The sequence below is a fragment of the Orcinus orca genome, chromosome 9, assembly GCF_937001465.1.
Source record: "Orcinus orca chromosome 9, mOrcOrc1.1, whole genome shotgun sequence".
NCBI classification, from domain to species: Eukaryota; Metazoa; Chordata; class Mammalia; order Artiodactyla; family Delphinidae; genus Orcinus; species Orcinus orca.
Window position 1 is genome coordinate 92,682,450 of NC_064567.1, and position 25,030 is coordinate 92,707,479.

The 25,030-nt window shown below is 37.3% G+C and overlaps 1 protein-coding gene across 5 annotated transcripts in view; it reads left to right on the forward strand.

The window, feature by feature from the left end:
- Window positions 1–25,030, forward strand: part of SUGCT (succinyl-CoA:glutarate-CoA transferase) — a 683,662-nt gene that overhangs the window by 9,270 nt on the left and 649,362 nt on the right. For all 5 annotated transcript variants that reach the window (XR_007479090.1, XM_049714567.1, XM_004263495.4 and 2 more), the window contains exons 2-6: window positions 2,324–2,375; window positions 3,043–3,116; window positions 6,911–6,996; window positions 8,081–8,131; window positions 15,660–15,780. Coding sequence is in view for 4 of the 5 variants with exons in the window: in XM_049714567.1 (XP_049570524.1) it covers window positions 2,324–2,375; window positions 3,043–3,116; window positions 6,911–6,996; window positions 8,081–8,131; window positions 15,660–15,780 (384 nt within the window). In the remaining variant the exon portion in view is untranslated. The remainder of the gene's footprint in view (window positions 1–2,323; window positions 2,376–3,042; window positions 3,117–6,910; window positions 6,997–8,080; window positions 8,132–15,659; window positions 15,781–25,030) is intronic.

Sequence of the window (25,030 nt, forward strand, 5' to 3'; positions counted from 1 at the left end):
TATAGGTGTTTCAAATGAGGAAACTGAAGCTCAGAGAAGTGAAGTTACCTTGGTCAAGGTCACTAGGGTAGTAAGTAGTGAAGCAGAGAATTAAATTCAGTCAGTCTCCAGGGTTTATGCTCTTAACTGTTTAAAACTCATTAATTGATTTTGACTTAAATGTGCTCTAGAAGTCCTTTCTGGTTATCTTCTCAGAAAATAAAAGTAAAATTCTATTGCCTGATGTTAAATTAATTCATTTGAAAAGTTTTGTGTCATTAAACAAAATTTATTATGGTTGTGAGTTGATATTGGTAGAGAAATATAGACTTCTCTTTATAGATTTATAATGAAGTGAGATTTATGGGTTGAAGAGACCTCTAAATATATTTCCTGCATCATTTGAAATAAAACAAGGGCCCCAAAAGAGATGAGTACATAAGACCAGTAGTTTTGGAGTCTTAAGTAACATAAAGAATTACTTGTCCATTCATTCCTAATGTTGTCAAAATATCTTCTCACATTTGAGGTCTTTTTCTATGTTTTATTTTCTCTAAAATATCTTGTTTTCTCTCTCATTTTGTTCTTTATGTTTTCACTTTTTCATTTTTCTTTTTTTTTTTGCTGATTATACACTTAATCACAATTAAGCAAAATTACAGAAATAAATAACTTAGCTAGTGAAAGTTCTCCATAAATTCTTACCCCAGGATTTAACCACCAGCAGAATTTTATGAATGCTCCTAGAAATACCAACATGTATTATTAATGTTATTATGTATCTTTACAAATATAGGATCATATTATACATTCTATTCTACAACTTGATTTATTTTTTAACTTAGGAATATATCTTGGTGAACTTTACATGTCAGGGTATGTAAATGTCTCATTTTTCTTAACATTGGTGTGGTATTTTTTTATATGGATGTGCAGGTGCTTATTTAACATTTCACCTGTTGGTGGATTTTCGCACTGTTTCGAATATTTTGCTTCAGTATTAAAAACAATGAGGCAGGGGAAGGGGTAGTTAGGGAGTTTGGGATTGACATGTACACACTGTAATATTTAAAATGGGTAACCAACAAGGACCTACTGTATAGCACAGGGAACTCTGCTCAATATTATGTAACAACCTAAATGGGAAAAGAATATGAAAAAGAATAGATACATGTATATGTGTAACTCAGTCACTTTGCTGTACACCTGAAACTATCACAACATTGTTAATCAGCTATACTCCAATATAAGATTAAAAGTTAAAAAAAATAAAAGCAGTGAGGCAATTCACAATAGAAGATGTATGAATGGCCTATTATTACATGAAAAGATTTTCAACAGCATTAGTCAACAGGGAAATGCCAGTTAAAACCACAGAGAAACATCATATACCCATTAGAATGGCTAACCTTTAAAAGATGAACAATACCTAGTGTTGTGAGGATGTGGAGTTTCTAGAACGCGCGCTGTTGTACAAACACTTTGGAAGTCTGTTTGGCAGTTTCTTAGAAAGTTAAGCATAAACTTACCATATTACCCAGCCATTCCACTAGGTATTTACTCAAGAAAAATGAAAACGTGTCCACACACGGACTTGTACACAAATGTTCATAGTAGCTTGATCCACTGTAACCTAAAACTGGAACCAACCCAGTGTCCATCAGCAGCTGAATGGATAAACAAATGTGGTATATCCATAGAGTAGGATACTACTCATAGAAATGCAACAACATGGATGAGTCTCAGTATCATAATGCTGAATGAAAGAAGCCAGACAGGGTACATAGTGTATGATTTCATTTGTATAAAATTCTAGGAAATGCAAACTAAAATGACAGAAAGCAGATCAATGGTTGCCTGAGGTTGGGGATGGAGGGAGAGGTAGTTTGCAAAGGGCAGGAGAAAACTTGCAGGTAATGGAAAGTTCTGTTTCTCAATTCTGGGTTTGGACAAATGTGTAATGACATGTATCCATCATTACAGTATCATACAGAGTATTTTCAGTGTCCTAAAAACCCTCTGTGCTCAGCCTATGCACCCCCTCCCCCCATTTTTAAATTTTTCATTAGTTTGTCCCACTTTTAAATTTTTCATTAGACAAACTATCTTAAGTGTAGCTTTGGACTTTATTAAATCGGGAATAATCTGGTATTAGAGGCTTTAATTTTTACAGATTGATTTAGTTGGACTGGGTCAAGGTTTCTGTGTTATATATAAAGCAGAAATGTGAAGGAAAATTTATTTATTTATTTGGTAGTAATAGATATTACTAAGAATATGAAGAATTCTGCATTATTCCTTCCGACAATTAGTAATCAACTTAAGTATTTTCTGTCTTTGCCAGATACTGACAATATGAAGCCATTGGAGGGTGTAAGAATTCTGGATCTAACAAGGTTTGCATTGATTTATCTGTGTTTTGGTGATTGAGTTTTCCCCCTTCTTTAAAAAGGCATTTATTTCTTGGATTATAAGAAGGTGTTTATAAGCTTATCATTGAAATTTTGGAAAGAAAAACCAAGAAAATTTCCTGTAATTTCATCATTCTATGAGACAATTAGTATAATACTTATACATTTATTTCCAATCTGCATATTTATATATAACTTTTGAAAATAAAAATTGGAACCATATTGAAATTACAGGTTTATCCACATTTTAAACATAATGTTATATTTTGAGTATTTTCTCATGTCATTTGAAATTCAACAAAAAATATAAGATATTTTATTATAGTATATAGTTGTCACATAATTACCTAGTCATCCTCCAGTGTTTTTACATTATAAATGAGACTTCCTTGTACATAAATCTTTGCCGCAGGAAATCTTTCAGTTTCTTCCTTAGGATAGAATTCTGAAAGTAGAATTACTGCATCAAAGGGAATATACTTTTTAAAGCTCTTGATACATATGGCCAAATCAATTTTTTGAACAGTTTTAACAATTTTAATTCTTACTCACATTATATGAGCTTGTCTGTGTTGATGGAGTATTAAGAAAAGAATTAATATAAAAATCTTAAAGATGGTAATGAATTTATCTATCATTGTTAACATTGTAGAGTACTGGCGGGACCTTTTGCTACTATGAATTTAGGAGATCTTGGAGCAGAAGTTATAAAAGTGGAAAGACCAGGTAAAACTACTTCTCTCTTTAAAACATAGAAACAAGCTAATAAATATTTTTAATAGTTCTTTAAATGTCCATGTACCTGTATGTGGGATGAGGAGAGAATTGAAATGAAGCGATTATTTTCCCTTCTCCTTTATTTTCCTCTGAACCTATAGTAATATTAGATCTCTTTCTACTCTTTATACGTGCCAAGGGCTAAGGCCTAAGCCAGGTCCTTCACATGCACCTGGAAGCCTCTGGTAGAAACTGACGTGCAACACGTAAATAATGATGATGCTAACAACGGTTAGTGCCAGGCACAATTCTAAGCACTTTGCCTGTATTAATTTATTCAGTCTTTACAACAGCCTGTAAGCTGTTATTATTCCTAGATTATAAATAAGAAGACACAGACACAGAGAGGTCAAGGGATTTGTCCACGGTCACACAGCTAGTAAGGAATATCCAGACACTCAGCTCTGATCCTGGCCCTTCTGAGCCCCACACAAGCCTTGCTGCTGAGACCGAGGTTAGAGTGGGCCTGGCCACCTTCCCTCACTGGGGGACAAAGGGAAGGCAAGAAATTAGCATTATTATTTATTCTTCAAGATCTGTTGCTTATGGATCTGGAACAGAATTCCCAAATTAGTGAAAATGGTCTAGGCTTGAATAGTGTGCATGTATCTATAAGACCCATAAGAAACTAGTTTATAATTACATCAACATATTAATTTACCATAAGTGATTAAACGCTATAAAGTAGAACGCATGATCTAGAAGATTCAACTTTCTGCTACATAGATCTTCTTAAGAGGCCAAAGCAGTTAGCAGAAGATTCTCTGATCAGCATGGGGAATGTTATATATTTTATATTTATCTGGCCCTGTGCTTGTCAGGCTCCAGGTGATAGAAGAGCCTGGTGAATCCTGCTTTCCAGAGATAATGCTTCATTTATCCAGTCAGTGATATTTATCACTTTTGGTCATTGCTGGATACATGCTGAATAATGTTTACTTTCTAGCTGAACATCTTTTTTTTTTCTGTTACAGGTACCACAAAACTTCTAATTTTCACATTGCTATCCAGTTTTAATACCACATACTTTCTAATTTCAAGCATTGGGTCTTCCATTTCTAGATAGAATAGCCAATATGATTTCTGTTGCTATTTCATTTGATCACTAGGTTAAATATTTGTACAGTTTGCCCTTCGTATCCACGGGTTCTGCATTTATGGATTTAGCCAGCCACAGATTGGGTACTTTTATGATCTGCGATTGGTTGAATCTGCGGATGCTGTACTGGTGGATATGGAGGGCCAATTATGGGACTTGAACATCTGCCAATTTTGGTGTCCTCAGTGGGTGCTGGAAGCAGTCCCTCATGAATACTGAGGGAATGACTTTATTTTTATTAATTTTAGAAATCACTAATCCCTGTTTGCTTAGTCCTGTTTTTCCTTTGTACTTTTTCATTTCCACACTGGGGGACCCTTTCCTTAGTCTAGGCCTTTATTATGTCCCATAGCCATACACTAGGCATCAAGCTTTGTTCCTAGCAGATGTTCATTGCTCTTTTTCTTACTAATTGGTCTCTCTCCTTTAACCCTTTTGCTCAGTACGTTTTAATGTTCATATTATATATTTTGTTTTTTCGAGATAGTTATTCAACAGATATGAAGAAAAGTCCCTTGGCAGTATTTTCACATTTCAGTCTCTTTTAGTGTCCACTTCCTCAGTTCTTAAATTAAATTTCGTTGTAGTTTTCTGACTTGGGACTTAGATTATTCTTATTTGAGTAATCAAAGAGCGTATCAAGCTTAAGTATATTTTTTTCTTCTCATTTTAGAGTCTTTCGGTGGGTGTAAACGCTATGCCTGCAGGGCCAGGCAGGTAACCTAAATGAATGAAGTGGGCTGGGCAGCCAATGATGCTGCTGTTATTCCAGGGTTGTCACCAGGAGGCAGGCATACCTGGGCAGAGATGTTGATCTTTGTTCACTGCTGTGTCTGCTCTGCAGAGAGCAGTGTTTGTGACATAGTAGGCACCCAATAACTATTTGCTGAATGGATGAATGTGTTGAAATATCATATAAGAAAGGCAGTCTGAATTTTTATGTACTGTCTCTAGATTTTGAAATCATGGCAGATATTTAAAAACTTTAAGTTGTGTGTGGGTCAAATAAAACATGCCTCTCAAATTGCCAGTTTTACCAGTTTGTGACCTTTAACCCTTATTTCATTTCATGGGCCGTCAGCACATATCCTATCCTTCCGCGTCTCTTAAACCCAGGTTATGCACCAGGACCAGGTGGGGCAGGAAAGCCATGTAGGCCTCCAGTTTAGATTTCTGACATTATTTCCACCCAAGAGATGAATGTAAACATTTAAAATAAGCTCTCTACTTTTAGCCTTATCTTGACATTGCTCTCTTAAAAACAAATTTTTTTTTTTTTTTTATTTAATGTATTGAGACCTTCAAAAAAATGGAAGTGGCTGGACTCTCTCCAGCCTCTGGGAGGTCCTATCTGATCTTGAAGATCCAGATTCACACATACATTTTTCCGTGAAGCCTATAACCGGTTTATTACTAGGAGATTGTCTTTGTGGACTCTTGTAGTTTATTTTTTCCCCTGACGTTTTGAGCATGCTGTTCAGTTTGATACTTACTATTTATTGCTTTGTGTTGTTTATCAGTTCATCCCCAGTTAGAACTAATGCTTCTTTTCTCCTCTGTCCTGTGTTCTCGCTTTCTCTTGTGAGGTTTTTAGTTTTTTGTTTTTAGTAAAGGAGTCTATTCTTTAGCTTCTGTTTTGTTTTCTAAAAGGCTGTGACTGTTTTTTTTTTATCAGTTTCAGTGGGTAAAGTCTAATGGGCTAATAAATTAATTATATCATTTAAATGAGATTAGAATTTAAACTTTAACCCATATTCACAAATTCTCTCTTATTGAGGGCTAGTAATACTTAGGTAGTGATTAGTTTCTAATATCAATATTTAATCAGAACTTATAAAAATCTTAATTTAAGTGATACTAATTTGTGCCTATTAATTGTTGATTCACTTTCTGAGCTCCATCTACATTGTTTGCTTTTTGTGCAAAGAAAACTCTTTTTCTGTAACTCGATAGTGTTATCTTTGAATCAAACACAAGTACTTTTCAGAATCATTTGAAGTAGATGTTTAGAATAAAATACCCTATTTTTGATGTTTTTGAACTTTTACTTTGAAGCAAGACCTAGACTACTAAAATTTTATTCTAAATAGCATCTTAAATTACTGACATTTGCTATTCAGTAGCTTATTTTGCTTTTTCTGATTTATTGCTACAGAATTTAAAAAATAGATTTATTTATCATTGTTTTATACCTAGCCTCAGATACCACTTTATCATAAAGACTTACTTATCATTATCCTGATTTAAATTATATTTAACAAAAATATTGTGTAGACCCCACATTTTGTTTGCACATTTAATGCTAAAAACACTGAAAGAGCTGACTTGTTTGTTGAAGTAGGAGAGTAATTTTTTTCCCCCTCAGACTTGCCATTTATTAAATCTAAAGACTGCCAGTAGGATATTCCCTTCTGGATTCTGACTTTCAGGGATGGATTTTAGTGAAAGAAGCTATGGGAGGATTTAGTGATTTACATGAACAGGTAAAGAGTTTGGGCAGTTCTAACAAGGTCCCAAGACCACTTTAGGTTGCTAATTCCGCTGATCTTGTTTAGGCATCTGTGAACTTACATATGAGTAAGCCTGTTGATTTGAAATGTCTCATGATGTTTCAAGGTTAAATAGTTCATACTATTATTTTCAGGAGCTGGTGATGATACACGAACTTGGGGTCCACCTTTTGTGGGGACAGAAAGTACTTATTTTCTCAGTGTTAACCGAAATAAAAAAGTAAGAATATTATCCCCTTTTTGCTTTCTTTGTGTAATTCTCTCTTTTTTTTTAAAAAAATAATTAATTAATTTATTTTTGGCTGCCTTGGGTCTTCGTTGCTGCACGCGGGCTTTCTCTAGTTGCGGTGAGCGGGGGCTACTCTTCGTTGCAGTGCGCGGGCTTCTCATTGCGGCGGCTTCTCTTGTTGTGGAGCATGGGCTCTAGGCGCACGGGCTCAGTAGTTGTGACTCAGGGGCTTAGTTGCTCCACAGCATGTGGGATCTTCCCAGACCAGGGCTTGAACCCGTGTCCCCTCCATTGGCAGGCAGATTGTTAACCACTGCACCACCAGGGAAGCCCTGTGTAATTCTCTTGTAATAACAGAACTTTTGATATCATTGTGGCTTGTTTATTTCTGCCCCTTTTGGTAGATATTTTGTAATATTCCCAATAAGGTGAAATTTTATTTTATTTTATTCATTCACCAGTTACCAAGTAGAAACAGTAGAGCTTTTTATTAATTTTCCTTCTCTACTAACTTAAAACATTTTTTGAGAATTTATAATGTTTTTTTTTTTTGTTTTGTTTTTTCCGGTACGCGGGCCTCTCACTGCTGTGGCCTCTCCCGTTGCGGAGCACAGGCTCTGGACGCGCAGGCTCAGCGGCCATGGCTCACGGGCCCAGCCGCTCCGCAGCATGTGGGATCTTCCCGGACCAGGGCACGAGCCCGTGTCCCCTGCATCGGCAGGCAGACTCCCAAGCACTGTGCCACCAGGGAAGCCCTATAATGGTTTTTAATGGAACTAATTTTATTAAAGTGAGGAATCACTTGATTTGTTACATTTGTTACTCTTTTGGAGATTGCTAATTGCCTACATTTGGTATTATTATTTGAAGAATTTTTACTATAATCCTTACTATCATCCTAACATATCCGAATTGAAAATAAAATCAGTAAAAATTATTTAAATGTTTCTTCGTGAGGAAAATGCATTTACTTTAAGAGGAGAAATCTGTAATATGAATGGCTCTCTTATTGAACTGTGAGCAATAAGAAAAATTTTTAAGATACTATTTTAATATATATATTTTTAATTTTTAGAGTATAGCTGTTAATATCAAGGATCCAAAAGGGGTGAAAATCATCAAAGAGGTACAGTATGCTCTATAGAAGGCATCTTGTCACCTGGGTTGTAATTAGGGATTTGAATATGAGTAAAAATATTTTAAAACATTATTTCATTGGCAATCTGAAATTTTGCTGTAAGTGCCATTTGAGTTTAACTTCGTTTTTATACTAAGTATAATTTGCTTTATAATTTCTGGTGTATTGTGTTTAACATTTCTCCATCGTGTCAGAGTGTTCAGTTATGGCACTAGTGTCCATTGACCGAGTGCCTGCCCTGCATCAGATCTTAGGCCTGGGTACTTTATTTGTATTATCTTCTCAAATCTTCAGAATTTTCCTTGTAAATGAAGTATTATATCCTCATTTTCACAAGAGGTGAAATGAGTCTCAAGGGGCTTGAGTGATTGTCTAAAGATCACATAGCTAGTAAAGGGAGGAGCTGAAGTTTGAACCCTAGGTCTACATCACTGTAGAGCCCAAGGTTTTTCTAACACTTATTCAGATGGCTGATGTGTGCAGACCTGATCTTGGCATCTTTCCTTGAGGGGCCAGCACAATGGTTAGGGGAATACCCCAGTGTTCTACGGCTGGGATTCAAATTCTGCCTTCTTTACTTACTAGCCATGTGACTTCAGGCAGGTTACTTAACTTCTTTATGCCTCAGTTCCCTTATTAGCAAAATGGGGACAGTAATAATACCTACTTCTTAGGGTTGTTAGAATTGAGTTAATATTGTGTAAAATGTGAAGAAGGGTGCCTGCCATAGTCATAGTCAGCACTCATTCAGCATTGACTATTATTATTGTTCCCGGTGCACATGAAGGTGGATTCATCACGTGAGATAAAACTTGTTTGCCATTCTTGTTAAAGTTTGAAGTCTAGGGCTTCCCTGGTGGCGCTGTGGTTAAGAATCCATCTGCCAGGGCAGGGGACACAGGTTTGAGCCCTGGCCCAGGAGGATCCCACATGCCGCGGAGCTGCTAGGCCCGTGCGCCACAACTACTGAGCCTGCGCTTAGAGCCCGCGCTCCGCAGCAGGGGAGGCCACTGCCATGAGAGGCCCGTGCCCCTGCTCACCGCAACTGGAAGGAGCCCGTGCGCAGTGGCGAAGACCCAACACAGCCATAAATAAATAAATTAATTAAATTAAAAAAAAAGTTTGAAGTCAAATGTAATGGATGTAAATCTCCTTGATTAGAGAACCAAATCCCCAAATTTGTTTTATATCAAAGTATCAATTTTAGCTTCATTGCTCTGATGCTTCTTTCCTTATCATCTGGCTGATTGAAAAATAACGTCTTCTAATTATTAAGATCAGAATCAGTGATCATCCGCTCTGGTTCTGTTGGAGCAATCCAACAAATTTAGAATTTTACTAGATATATGTTGAACCCAAAGCTTGATAATTGTCCTGATCTCACTGTCCTGTTTTCCTACATCTTTTCTATAGCATAACTTAGGTTTGTTTGCTTGTTTTTATTTTATTTTTCAGTTGCAACTTAATATGATTTTTCTAAATTGTTCTTTGTTATTATTGCCTTGCCTTGTTTTTTTTTTAAATAAATTTATTTATTTTATTTTTTCATTTTTGGCTGCATTGGGTCTTCATTTCTGCGTCCGGGCTTTCTCTAGTTGCGGCAGGCGGGGGCTACTCTTCGTTGTGGTGTGTGGGCTTCTCATTGCAGTGGCTTCTCTTGTTGCGGAGCACCAGCTCTGGGCACGCAGGCTTCAGTAGTTGTGGCGTGTGGGCTCAGTTATGGCTCGCAGGCTCTAGAGCGCAGGCTCAGTAGTTGTGGCACACGGGCTTAGCTGTTCCGCGGCATGTGGGATCTTCCCAGACCAGGGCTCGAACACGTGTCCCCTGCATTGGCAGGCAGATTCTCAACCACTGTGCCACCAAGGAAGCCCACCCTGCCTTGTTTGTCTATGGCAGCGACCCTCATCTTGGACTCAACTCCCATTGTCTTCATTCTCAGGCCCTTCTTTTTTTTTTTTTTTTTTTTACATCTTTATTGGAGTATAATTGCTTTACAATGGTGTGTTAGTTTCTGCTTTATAACAAAGTGAATCAGTTATACATATACATATGTTCCCATATCTCTTCCCTCTTGCGTCTCCCTCCCTCCCACCCTCCCTATCCCACCCCTCTAGGTGGTCACAAAGCACCGAGCTGATCCCCCTGTGCTACGCGGCTGCTTCCCACTAGCTATTTATTTTACATTTGGTAGTGTATATATGTCCATGCCACTCTCTCACTTTGTCACAGCTTACCCTTCCCCCTCCCCATATCCTCAAGTCCATTCTCTAGTAGGTCTGTGTCTTTATTCCTGTCTTACCCCTAGGTTCTTCATGACATTTTTTTTTCTTAAATTCCATATATGTATGTTAGTATACGGTATTTGTCTTTCTCTTTCTGACTTACTTCACTCTGTATGACAGACTCTAGGTCCATCCACCTCATTACAAATAGCTCAATTTCGTTTCTTTTTATGGCTGAGTAATATTCCATTGTATATATGTGCCACATCTTCTTTATCCATTCATCTGTTGATGGACACTTAGGTTGCTTCCATGTCCTGGCTATTGTAAATAGAGCTGCAGTGAACATTTTGGTACGTGACTCTTTTTGAATTATGGTTTTCTCAGGGTGTATGCCCAGTAGTGTCAGGCCCTTCTTTTTATCTTTTCAGTAGTTGTTATGCTGCTGCTGCTGCTGATGGTGATGATGATGATGAATCATCTAGGAGATTGTGCTTAATTCTTCTCTTTCTGGTTTATGTTTCTCAGTTCCACCTTCAATGTTCACAGTTCCTGCTTATTTGCTTCCATTTCAGAACATTTTGATATTTTATCCTGAATAGTGAAGGTTTTAGATTTGATTTAACAAATACTTTACAAGTTCATTAGGGTTTTTCAATGGGGCAGTGTTAGGTGGAATTCATAACTCTTGCTCCTAAGATATCAGTGTACATTGGAGTATTTTAGGCCTACATGTATAATTCTAACCAAAAGAAATGAATTTGCTGGGACATCTTTCTCATTCTCTTTGGATCCTGCCTGTGTCCTCCACCAGATTGTAACAATTTTAAATTGTTTCATTATGGGCATGGTTTCTCTTCATGTCTGATAATGATAAAGTACATTTCAACTCATATTAAACTTTAATAGATTGTCTGCAGTCATTTTGCATATCTTTTGCTTTCAGCTAGTTATACAGTTCATAAGTTACATATCTTACCGCCTAGAGGAAAAGTTATTTTTTGCCTAGTCTTTTTATTCTTTCTGGCATGGATTTCTCTTTTGGTCTTAAAAGTAGCAAAACAACCTTTGTATTCAGACCTTGGTGGGTATGATTGCTAATATAATGAGTCTAGTTTATAGATACAGTTCCAGAGTATTATACAAAGCAGTCAGCTGGATACATGAGAGCTCCAAAAAGTATGACTCCTTTGTCAACCAGGCTAACCAAAAATAGGTTGTGTAGAAAAGAAAGCTCTGCTTAGAAAAGTCTATGTATTTTCATGGCAATATGATTTGATAACTTCCTAACACGTCATCTATATTTCAAATAATTCTCTATGTTAATTAGTTGACAGTGACAGTATCCGTATTGTGGGTGTGAATCATGGCCAATAGAGCAGTGTCATGGGTTTTATTTTCCTCCAACATCTTATTATGAAAAATTCAAACATACAGAAAAATGGAAAGAGTAGTAAATGAACTCTTATTTACCCTATGCCTAGATGCAATAGTTTTAAGATTTTGCTATATTTGTTTATTTACATATGAATACATGTGGTATGTGTGTGTCTGATTTTGAACTATTTGAAAGTAAGTGAAAGATATGAAACTTTGTCCTTAAATCCTTCAGGAGACATCTCCTGGGGGGTATAGCTCAGGGGGAGGAGCATTTGCAGAATACATCTAAGAGTAAGGACATTCTTTGACATACATTTAAAAATTATTTTATGATTTTTTTTTTTACTGATAAATGTGGTTAAATTCTTATCGTCACTTCCCCTCTATTTCTGATCTTGCTCATCCAGTCTGTTCCTAAATTTTTTTTCCCAGAAGAAAAGAAAAAGATGATGAGTTCTCTAACATGCAAAATTGTGCTTGTTTCTTATTGTGGGTAAGATTCTAGAATAGATTATTAGGGGATCTGTGAGCGCCAAGATGAGGAAGAGGTGATCACCAGCAAAACTGGGAACAAGTCTTTCTTCCCCCCTCACTTTATTTCCTAGTAGATCCTTGTATCAGGGAAATGCGATAAATGTTTGGTCTCCACTGAAGCAGTTGACTTGTATATTACTTGTAGATAGTGTGGAGATCCATGTAACTCAGGGAGGTTTGTGATGTCTCTGATTTCAGCACTGCACTGCTTAGAATTTTAACGAATGCATTAGTTAACGCTTTAGGGAACATACGTGATCTTGAAATGGGTAAATATCCCTAAAGAGAGAGGGAGGGAGAATATGTTGGATGGCAGACTCACTAAGAATCAGTATCTAGTAAATAGATAGTATGCGTTTATTTAAAATAAATATTTATAAAATGGAGCAAAGAATAACTTCTGTGCTATACACTTTTCTAGGGATATTTTGTCAATAAGTATCATAATGCATACATATTGAGTTCTTGGGTAATAATAAAAAGCTACTGGCATCTTTATCAGTGGAAGTCTTTAGCTTCTAAATTTAACTTTTCCATATTTTTCTTATAACTTCGGAGAGTTATACTACATGGTACTCGGAGCACACCTCTTTTTAGCTTAAATTTTTTTTCTGTTGTTATACAAGTAGTATCTGCTCATGGACAAAAAGATTAATATTTTAGTGTATCATATCAAATCTCTTTATGTCCTTGTATACTCATTTTTTCCAATAAACATGAGATAACACCATGTATATTGTTTTTTAATGTTTTCTGTTTATACATTCTGAATACTTTTCTATTAATATAACTTATTCATTATATTTATTTTCTTGTCTTATTGAAACTGAATTTGTTTGTGATCCAGCTGAATACTTTATGTGAATTGAAATGTGATTTATGATGGTATAGAAATCTAAAAATACAAATACCCTATATAGTTAAAAGTTTTAAAATTGTGGTATAATATATATAACATAAAATGTCATTTTAACCATTTTTACTGTACAGTTCAGTAGCATTAATGACATTCATAATTGTGTGCAACCATCACTGCTGTGTATTTCCTTTATGTTTAATTATTCCAAACAAACTGTATCCATTAACCAATAATTCTCCACTTCCTTCTCCCCTCAGCCTCTGATAACCTCTAATTTACTTTCTGTCTTTATGAATTTGCCTATTCTAGATATTTCATATAAGTGAAATCATATAATATTTGTACTTTTGTGCCCGGTTAATTTTACTTAGCATAATGTTTTCAAGGTTCATCCATGTTGTAGCATGTATCAGAACTTTGCTCCTTTTTATGGCTGAATCATATTCTACTTTACTGGATGGATTTATTTGTCTGTTGATGGATACTTGGGTTGTTTCCATCTTTTGGCTGTTGTGAATAATGCTGCTATGAACATTTGGATACAAGTACCTGTTCAAGTCCCTGCTTTCAGTTATTTTGGGTATATACCTAGGATTGGCATCTCTGAGTCATATCTTAACTGTGTTTAACTTTTTGAGGAACCCACACAGAGTTTTAACATTAAAAATAATTTATCAAATGTCATTTGCATAAGGTACTATACTGTGCACCATGCAGAATACACATCAGAGAGATGACTGGTGTAAGAATCTAGGTGTGTTTGATGCAGCTTGTTTTCTTTAGTGCCTGCAGGAGCGCTGTGTAAGTAGCAGACAGAAGCTCAGAAAAATATGTGGAATAAATGACAATGTAACTGTAGCTTTGTGTTTTATTTATACTAACACCCATTCTCCCTCCACATTTTCCAAGCAAGGCTTGGTAGAACCATTAACAAAAAATAAACACATCTCTACTTGGGCTGTCCCTGGGGCATACTGCATAGAGTTGCCCATGTGAGAAGCAGCTCGAATGTTAATTGGCAGCTGGAATTTGGAAAGGATGCCTGTATGGCTTAAGATTTGGGGTGCATACTTGAAAACCTTTCTCTCTCTCTGTCCTGTATCTTAATGTATGTATCATTCCTCTTCTGACAGGTGGTCACCTGGGCCCCTGGTACCTGTTTCAGGAGCTCTGGAGGATAACAGCTTATTTCCCTGAGATGCCTCCTAAGATCTCCTCCCCCTAAATTTTGTTAAGTCAAACACACTCCAAATTTGGTGACACAATAACAAACAGGCATTCAATTTATTGACATTTCCTTCTGAAGTTTATGTAAATTCAGTTATTTTCCATATAGAGCAGAGGTTGGCAGACTGTGTGGGCCAAATCAAGTTTGTTTTTGCACAGCCCATGGTGAATTTTACAGTTTTAAAGATTGTTAAAGAAAAATAAAGAACATGTGACAGGGAATGTATGTGGCCTAAAAAGGCTAAAATATTTACTTTTTGACATTTTATGAAAAAAGTTTGCCCACCCCTGGTCCAGAGTCTTATTCTATTGCATTAGTTTGATGTGTGAGAGTATATCTATGTCAACATGGCAATTAAAAAATTATTGAGTTGGGCTTCCCTGGTGGCGCAAGTGGTTGAGAGTCCGCCTGCTGATGCAGGGGACACGGGTTTGTGCCCCGGTCCCGGAAGATTCCACATGCCGCGGAGCGGCTAGGCCCGTGAGCCATGGCTGCTGAGCCTGTGCGTCTGGAGCCTGTGCTCCACAACGGGAGAATCCACAACAGTGAGAGGCCCACGTACCGCAAAAAAAAAAAAAAAAAAAAAAAGATATGTAGTCACAATTGAAATTTTGAAAAGAATTTTAAGATTAAGGTTTACGATGGCTTGTTGCAGTGATCTGGGAATCAGAGTTGGGGTTTTGTTTCTGACAGTTACTGATTTACTGGGTTATAGTTTAGCAGTTTTTTTGTTTTTTAAATGGTTCATTAAATACATTTAAAACTCTTTGGAAAGAAAGCATCTGGAAAGTGTGAAAGCAATTCAGAATCATGTTTACATGTATTAAGTGCCTATATGTACATGTTGTAATGAGGAATATTACATAATAAGGATGGAGTAGTAAAGACATTGTATTTAGTTTTATTTTAAAGGGGTTAAAAGATATTTTTCGTATATTTTATGTTCTTATATTCTAATTTTTTTACCTAAACTTCTGAGAATATATTTAGATAGACCATGTAGCCTAGATAATTTCTTACATTTAATGTAAGCAGAATCCACTTAATACCATGGTAATAACTGAAAATTTTAATGCCCATTGTTTTACTGGCAGTAATACCTCAGGTAGTTGACCAGAGCCTTTGTGTTTATCTAAGAATACTTTGTAATTCTACTTTTCCTGTGATTTTTCTGGGCTTTTACAAAGCGAGGATCAATTGTGTTTACTGAAATTAGAATTCTGTCATGTGGGGATTTGTTGAAAGCTGGGAAGTCCCTTAAGAAGTCTGACTCATCTTCACCTCTTCTTTCAGCTTGCAGCTGTTTGTGATGTATTTGTGGAAAACTATGTCCCTGGCAAATTGTCTGCAATGGGGCTGGGCTATGAAGATATAGACGTGGTAGCGCCTCACATGGTCTACTGTTCCATCACAGGTATCTCAGCACCACACCCTCGTCAGTGGCGAGGTTTTCCAGTTTCTGTGTCTCTTTCTGTATATAAGAAACCTCGCGCTTGAGGTGCTTCTGCTCTCCCTCCCTGCCGAGCCATTTTAGGTTGTTGAAAATTAATCACTAAAGAACATTAACCTAAATGAACATTTTTCATATTTCTTCTGTGAATTGTCTGCCTGTAGTTTTGCCAGTTTTTCTACTGATATTTCTCAAATACTGACAAGGTACTATTATTAACTTATATGTAGAATTACAGGTGAGATATTAATTGGCTTTAAGATAACATAGGATCTCAACATACTGCTTCAATATATTCAAAAGTGCTAAAGCCAACTGAAGGAAAAGAGTGCTATGAAGTCTTTTAGATTGTTCAGCCCTTGATGGTGAACTCTGTGTGTGTGTTTGTGTGTGTATAAGTATGTCTTTAGGCTAAAGGGAAAAAAGTGATTGTATTAGTTATCTTTACATAGTTTATAAGCACTTAGCTATTAATTAGGAATACAGTATTAAAAAGTTATTCTTAAAATAGAAAGTTACATTAATAGCTTTTGTCAGAATAATTTATAAGATTTTCAGATTTTATTAATTCATCCACCAAATATTTACTGCAGACCTGTGATCTGCCAGGCAGTATTCTAAGCTTCTGAGATACAGCAATGAATAACACATATATATGCTCTTCAGCAGATTTACATTCTAGGTTAGGGAGATAGATAGTAAATAAGTAAACACATTCTTTTGTGTTTTGTATTTGAGTGCAGTAGTGATAAGGTCAAAAGAGAAAAACTAAACAGGGCAAGGGGGATGAGGTTAGGAGGGTCCATTTTATACTGGGAGGTGAGACAAGTCTTCATTGATAAAGGGGACATTTAAGCCGAGACCTGAATGAAGTAAAGGAGTGAATCGTATCATTATTGGCAATGAGGGTTTCGGGCAAGGGGAACAGCAAGTGCAAAGGACCTAGGGCAAGACTGTGTTGGGCCTGTTTGAGGACCAGCAAGGATGACTGAAACAGAGTGAGTTAGGGGGAATGTAGTAGGAAGAAAATCAGGGAGATAATGGTTAGTAAGATGATGGTTAGTAAAGGCTTGTGGGCTGCTCTTAAGGAATTAGGCTTTTACTTCGAGTAAGATTATAAGCTAATGGAGAGTTTTAAGCAGAGGAATGATGCGACCTGACATTTTTAAAAGGATCACTCTAGCTACTGTGTTAAGAATAGACTGTCGAGGACAAGGGTAGTGGGAGAACAATTACGAAGCTATTGACATAGTCCAGGCTACAGATGATGGGGGCTTGAATTAGAGTAGCAGTGGTCGAGGTCGTTAAAGAGTGATAGAATTCTGAATGTTTTCGAGAAAAGGGGGTAAGGTTTGCAGATGGATGAGATGTGAGTATCAGAGAAAGACTAGAGTTAAGGATGACTCTAGGGTTTTGGCCTGAGCGATTAGAAGAATTGTTGTTTACAGAGTCGAGTAGCACTGTGGAAAGAAGCTTTGGGAGGGAGAACATCACGTTTGGACTTGGAATGTCAAGTCCAAGTCTAGCTTGAAATGTAGAGTAAGGGCTTGGATCTAAGAGTCAGGAGATGTAAAATTTTATAGTTATGAGCAAATACATGGTATTTGAAGGCTGTATTTGATCTTTTACAGAGTGAGTTTAGATAGAAAAAGGAGAGTCTGAGTGGCTGAGCCTGATGCACTCCCATGAGTAGATGTTTAGGAGACAATGATGACACAGTGAAGGAAGTCGTGAAGGAATCGTCAGTGAGGTGGGAGGAGAACCCGGAGGCGAAGTGAGGGAAGGGTTTATTTTCATAGACAGTTGAAGCAGAAAAGCATAAAGCATAAAGCACGTATGGACCTGAATTACTCGCATCTCCTAAATGCACCACACTCGCTCTCACGGCAGAGCCTTTACACACGATGTTCCCATTGCTTGGAACACTAATCCCCTGCCATACCCGGTAACTCTGTCTTTGTCCTTTAGATCTCACCTTGGATGTCATTGCTTCTGCGCAGACTTTTTCTCTCGATCCCTGAAGACTGGGTTGGCTGTTGTCTACCATATTTTACTCTTTACTTGTCTGTCTCCCCCACTATCTTTCAGGCTCTTGTTCAGCACACAGTATAGAACACATGGTAGGGAGTTTCTTACCTCAATGAATGAATAATCAGAACTTGGCTAAAGAATTTTTAATAGCTGCCTTTTTTTTTTTTTTTTTTTGGCATTCTACTTTTCAGAGATAAGTGTAAGTGGTAAACGTTATGTTTACATTTTCCAAAGAAACTTTCAGAGGATAGCCTGGGGTTAGGGCATAGTTGGCCTAATCTGTTATTTCTTATGTAGTTCGTCCATAGCACTAATGTAATGATCATTGCTTTAAGGTACCAAAGGAGTCCGTACCATGAAGTAAATATTCACTTATTGTTACTAGGTCCCTATGCATTAGGTTTTTTCCTAAGGCAGTAAGGGAACTAGTACATTTAAAAAATATTTTAAAAGGGAACCAAACAAAAACTTTACTCCTTATATTTCAGTAAATTTATCTTAAGATAGGTATCTGAAAATCTTGTTTTACTATAAAAGCCACAAAAATGTTATCTTAAAAATCTTTGTTATTTGTAAAATTATAAGAACCAAAATACTCCTATTTCTTTGCATTCAGGTTAATTGAGATATTATAATACTTTGACTGTGACACATTTCTTTAGTATAAGTAGTGCTTTTCGTGGTGTAATTGTCTTTGTGGTGGTATTTTCATATAAAATAAGCTATAATTGCAATATTTGGACAATTGTTATTATTTTAGATTTAGATCAAAGAGCCCAGTGATCATTAACTTCTCTACTGAACAGCACAAGAGATAGGTTCTGGACATAGTAGATCTTTGCCACTAGATCTGACTCTTTTTCAGATGTACTATTATATAGATCTGTAATCACACTTTTGTTTTTGTGTCTGTGCATCAAATACTTATATGTGTGTGAGAGAGGGAGAGATTTTTCCTTAGAATCTCACAATCTAATGGAAATGCTGAGGTTTAAAATATTAAAATAGGTGAACTATTATCTTCTGAATTACCCTATAACCATAAGAATTCTGCATAACTAACAAATGCAAAATCTTACATGACAGTAAGTATTTATTTCTCATTGTCATAAATGTGGATTGGCTGGGATGCAGCTGATCTAGACTCGTTAGGTTTGGCTCCAAGTTGCAGGTCTGTTCTGCACGTGTCTTACACTCCTTGGACCAGTGGCTACCAAGTACGTGTTCTCCTCATAGTGAAAGGCAAGAGCACAAGAGAACAAACTTAATCTCACAAGCACGTTTAAAGCCTCTCTCTGCTCACATCACATCTGCTAGTATTCATTTGGTCAAGGCAAGTCATATGGCCAAGCCTAATACCAAGAGGTGATTAAATATAATACTCTAGTGGCAGGAACTACAAAGTCTCATTGAAAAGGGCATGGGATCCGGGAAGGGTGAAGATTGGGAATAATAATGTATTTCATCACATCACCCAGCTAAATGAAATGCTAATCCACTTGGGAAGCCTCACACTTCCTCAAAGTTTCACATCTGTATCTAACTACAGTTAGAATCAAAAGTTCTTCTGGGCCTTGTCTTGTGACTGGAGAATCTCTTTTAAGTTTTCTTCCAGTTCTCAGATCCTGTATTAACATTTTAGTGTGGCAAAGGCCCTTAGAGATAGATTATAGTTCTCAGTAGTTCTCAGCTAAGGGGAAAATGGGAGTATCATATGCTTTTTGGTAATAGCGATGGGGCATGAAGGGGTGATGGGGAGAGGCGTATGTAGTCTGAAAAACCAGCCCTCTTTATTCTGTAATCCTGTGTATCTCCACCTCCTGACAATCGTTAGAAAAACGTTCACACAGCTCTCTCTTCTTTATGACTGATAAGGAGACAGACCCAGAACAGCTGAGGGACCTAAGGTCACACAGCTATTTAACGGCAAATGGGTTTAAAACTCAGGCTTCTTGACTTGGTATTAAGCGCTTCTACACTTTCTCTGTTTAGACATGTATCATTGTTAAGTGATGACATGGACTTTGTGATTACAAGACACTGAACAGGTCTCCTTGAGAATATATATTTTTGTTATTCTCTTTCATTTGTTGTGGATCGTATTGGCAGCGGTGGAGTCATGAACAGAGTTGCTCATCAGGGAGTCTAAATTTCCACAGATGCTTTTGGAAGCAGCCGTCATTTGTGAGTCATGAGTTTGTGTGTATCTAAAGCAAGGGCCATCTCTCCTTTTTTAGAAGTTTGATATTCTTGGTAATCAGTGTTTGTTTTTTTTAAATAAGACTGATGAGATCAGTCTAAAGTTGCACATGTTATTATTGGGGTCCTAGACTTTCCTGATGTTTCCCTGTGGTATTGATGTCTTGTCAGTGCTTTCCAAGCCCAAATAGTCTGTTCTCACTCACATGTTGCCCTTACTGCTGATGAGAGTAACCTTGGAGTGCTTGGGAGTTTAATGCATTCTGACCGTTGTGTGGCTGAGACTGCCTCAGTCTGTGAAATCTGGTCTACAGGACAAAACTGCTACACTGATCACAAGGGAGGAAGGACCCGATTATTTTTATTAGCACGGTCCTCTTGTCATTTCAGAAGAAGCTGAGTGTGAACATTAGGGGGCAGTGTTTAAAAAGCTATCAATAGAATTCACTACAAATTCCTTTTTGAGAAAACTGTAGTGTTTCCTGTGTACCACTGGGTGGAGAGAATCTCTGAAGGGACATATCTATATTTTTTCAAAGTATATTTTTTTCAAAGTGACCATTCTCTACCTTTCTCTACTTTTAGAAGTACAATGATATTTTCCTTAGCAATTTAATTTAAACTTTTATCTTCTTTCCTTCATGTCTTCTGTGCATGTTATTAATTATATACACTTAGCAATAAGAATGCTACCACATTTTAAAGAATTTACTTTTTTTCTTCATGTTAACTTCATTACTCTTTCTTTCTAAAAGGATAAACATTACATTATGTTATTGACTAAACTAATTTTGTGGTAGGAACATTGTGTTTACCCTTTAAATAAAATTTCTCGTCTTTTTTTTAAGGAAAGTAGTTTGCAAAGCAGTTTTTTAATTTTTGAGAACAAGTTACAAAAGATGATATACAGAATGATATTATTCATACAGAGTTAAAATTATATAAAATATATTTTTTGGTAGTTTACTCGTATGTGATTAAAATATAAAAATATTCGTAGTAATGAAAAATACTAAACTCAAGAGAATGATTACCCCTGGAGCATGGGGAGGGAGGGAAGGGGGGACAGGGATACACACAGGACTTCAGCTATATTTGCCAAATAGCCAACTGGCAGATGCATGAGTATTTGTTATGTTATTCTGTATACCCTATTTATTTATTTATTTTTGGCTGTGTTGGGTCTTCGTTGCTGCACATGGGCTTTCTCTAGTTGCGGCGAGCGGGGTCTACTCTTTGTTGCGGTGCGTGGGCTTCTCACTGTAGTGGCTTCTCGTTGCGGAGTGTGGGCTTAGTAGTTGTGGCACACGGGCTCAGTAGTTGTGGCTCGCAGGTTCTAGAGCGCAGGCTTCAGTAGTTGTGGCTCGTGGGCTCAGTAGTTGTGGCTCGCAGGCTCTAGAGTGCAGGCTCAGTAGTTGTGGCGCACGGGCTTAGTTGCTCCGCGGCATGTGGGATCTTCCTGGACCAGGGCTCAAACCCGTGTCCCCTGCATCCACCAGGGAAGCCCCATTCTGAATACCCTTTTATGCTTGAAATAACAGCAGCAAATGATTCTGAAATGCCCAAATTATCCCTTCCTTTCTCATTCCTTTCCTTTGTCTGCCCCTCACCCCCACCACTCCAGTACATGTTTCTTGAGCTTCTGTAGATTCCTGGCTTTGTGGAGTGTACAGAGTGAACAATGCAGACATGGTTCCTGCCTTTAAGGAGCTTACAGCCTAGTGTGAGAGACACTTCATAAACAGGTTAAGAAGAGAGTATGGCATGTACTAACAAATTGTGCTGTCATGAAAGAATCAAACAGGGTACTGCGGTAGAGATTAGTAGAGCAGGGGATGCATAAGTAAATGGGATGGTCAAGGAAGTCCTTTCTGGGGAGGTAACATTTCATAGACTTAAAGTATGAAGAATTTCATTATAAACATTGGTCTTGACATAAGGTTCATGTTTGAGAGAGTAGCTATTAAGATAAAATTTCTTTAGATTACTAAAGGCTCCCATGGTGTTTCAGAGTCAATAACAGAGAGTGATGAGCCCAGATGGATATGGCAGATCATCTAGCAACTGCATCCAACACTATATCATGGCAACGATAATACAAAACAAAACACTGCTGCACTTGGATTCTTATGGAGTGAGTTAGTCTGTGTATATGTATATTTTCATCATTTTATACATATTCACCACATAACCATGTCTTTTAAAAAAGAATAATTAGAAGTCTGCCTGCACTCTAAACCCATAAAAATTTTGAAGGGGAGAAAAACAAGAAAGAAAGGGAGGGAAGGAGGGAAGAAGGAAAGGAAGGAAAGGAGGGAAGAAGGAAAGGAAGGAAAGAAGGAAGGAAGGAAAGAAGGGAGGGAGAGAGGGAGTGAGGAAGGAAGGAAGGGAGGGATGCAGGAAGAAAGAGAAAAGAATCAGAACTAAGTCAAATGGAATAACGATGTGCAAGTTTTTTTTAACCTCTAAAAATAATAGTCCAGTTTAGTTCATTAAGCATCATTTCTAGATTGAATAAACAATCAGTTACAGACACGACATTAAAAGAGATCCTCACAGTCAAAATAACTGGAAACTACTGGTCTAAATTATAGATGTCTCTTGTCTCCCCTTCTAACAGAACATTTTTTTGCCCAGAATTTTAGAGTGTTGTGGTCATCTGTCCAACTTTATAGTCCGTGATCCCTAGCAAAAGTGTGGTTTAACATATTTACCATTTTGTACCAAACTCATAGTTTAATCGATGACACCGTCTCTGCAGGGGAAGAGAAACTTAGCACATAAATACAAGATTTCAAAGCACAGCCCATAAAACTAAGGACTGAGATTGTATTTTGTCTGTAGACATGGATGGACTCCAGAAAGTGACTTTATGCCTTCATTTTATCCCCCAAGGGCATAATCTTTTTATCTTTAAATACTTCTTTTTACCCTTACACATATAACAGATGTGTTATACAAGTTGGACTCAGTGGAGTGTAAGCAGAAACTTTACTCTTTCCCACCCTACCTCTGCAAACCTGCACTCCTGACTCATTTTCCTTGCTCATTGGTGAAATCCCAGGAAAGTCCTACAGACTTCTTTTCCGATTATTTTATTTCAAGTATTACAAATTCCAGTCCAATCTAAAAAGAAAACTTCAGACTCTTGTACAATTTATGACTTTTCCCTTTCTCCAGCTTGTCCTGACTTCCTGGAAACTTGAAGAGTGTGTGTGTGTGCGTGTGTGTGTGTGTGTGTGTGTGTGTTGGAAGAGGATAGTCAGCTTCTTCATTCCTCCATGATCCATCTCTTCCCTGTTGCTAGCTTCTCTTTGTGATTCTTTCAGAGTCAGGCCCTCATAGGGAAGAGAGTGAGTTAATGGGTACAAAAGAGCTCCTGCTTGATGGGGGTAGTTGGGCACTGCATTGTGGCCTACTGTGTTCCTGAAGCTCAGTTGGTGGCAAATTGTCCTATGGGGAGCTTTGTAGGCTCTTCAGAGACTTCAGACTGTAGTTCTCCCTCTTTAATCCTTGGCTTTGTGCAGTCTTATGTATACAGAGGCCACCTGTTCAGGTCAAGGTCACTTTGTCCTATAGGCAGCCCTCATGGATAGAATTCCTTTTTTAATTTTTGTAATTTTTTAATTGCAGTATAGTTGATTTACCATGTTGTGTTAGTGTAAGGTGTACAGCAAAGTGATTGAGTTATGTGTGTGTGTGTGTGTGTGTGTGTGTGTGTGTGTGTGTGTATATATATGTATTCTTTTTCACAGTCTTTTCTGTTATAGGAACATTCCATTATTAGTACAAGATATTGAGTAGAGTTCCCTGTGCTCTACAGTAGGTCCTTGCTGATGATCTATTTTATATACAGTAGTGTGTGTATGTTAATAGAATTCCTTTTATGATGAACTAGTTCTGCTCTCCTGTTGGCCCACTTAGCCCATGGGGAAAACTCGTCCTTGCTCTTCCTCAGCATTGGGAGTGAAGTTTACTCCCAAATCTTTTAGTTCTGCTGCCTTTCACTGATGTAACCATAGTCTCTTGCTTTTGGTACTTTTTTAGGCACGTGTCCAGTCATTATGTACTTTCATATTCCTAAACTATAGGCCCAGACCTCAGATGCTGTTTTTGAAGTGTCCCTCATGTGGCTTGAAGTAAAGAGGAAGCAGCCTGCCTCTGCCCTATGGCAGGGTGAAATGCACAGCATGCTGACAACTCTTTCTTTTATTTTTTAAAATTTATTTTATTGAAGCATAGTTGTTTTACAATGTTGGGTTAATTTCTGCTGAGCAGCAAAGTGATTCAGTTATATATATATATACATTCTTTTTCATATTCTTTTTCGTTACGGTTTATCACAAGATATTGAATATAGTTCCCTGTGCTATTACAGTAGGACCTTGCTGTTTATCCATTCTCTATATAATATTTTACATCTGCTAACCCCAAACTCCCAATCCTTTCCTCCCCCACCCCCTCCCTCTTGACAACCACAAGTCTGTTCTCTATGTCTGTGAGTCTGTTTCTGTTTCGTAGGAAAGTTCATTTGTGTCATATTTTTTATTTATTTATTTTATTTTTTCTTTTTTAATATTCTTATTGGAGTATAATTGCTTTACAATGTTGTGTTAGTTTCTGCTGTATAACTCTTTTTTTAACATATTTATTGGAGTACAATTGCTTTACAATGGTGTGTTAGTTTCTGCTTTATAACAAAGTGTATCAGTTATACCTATACATATGTCCCATATCTCTTCCCTCTTGCGTCTCCCTCCCTCCCACCCTCCCTATCCCATCCCTCTAGGTCCTCACGAAGCACAGAGCTGATCTCCCTGTGCTATGCGGCTGCTTCCCACTAGCTATCTATTTTACATTTGGTAGTGTATATATGTCCATGCCACTCCCTCACTTTGTCCCAGCTTACCCTTCCCCTCCCCATATCCTCAAGTCCATTCTCTAGTAGGTCTGTGTCTTTATTCCTGTCTTACCCCTAGGTTAT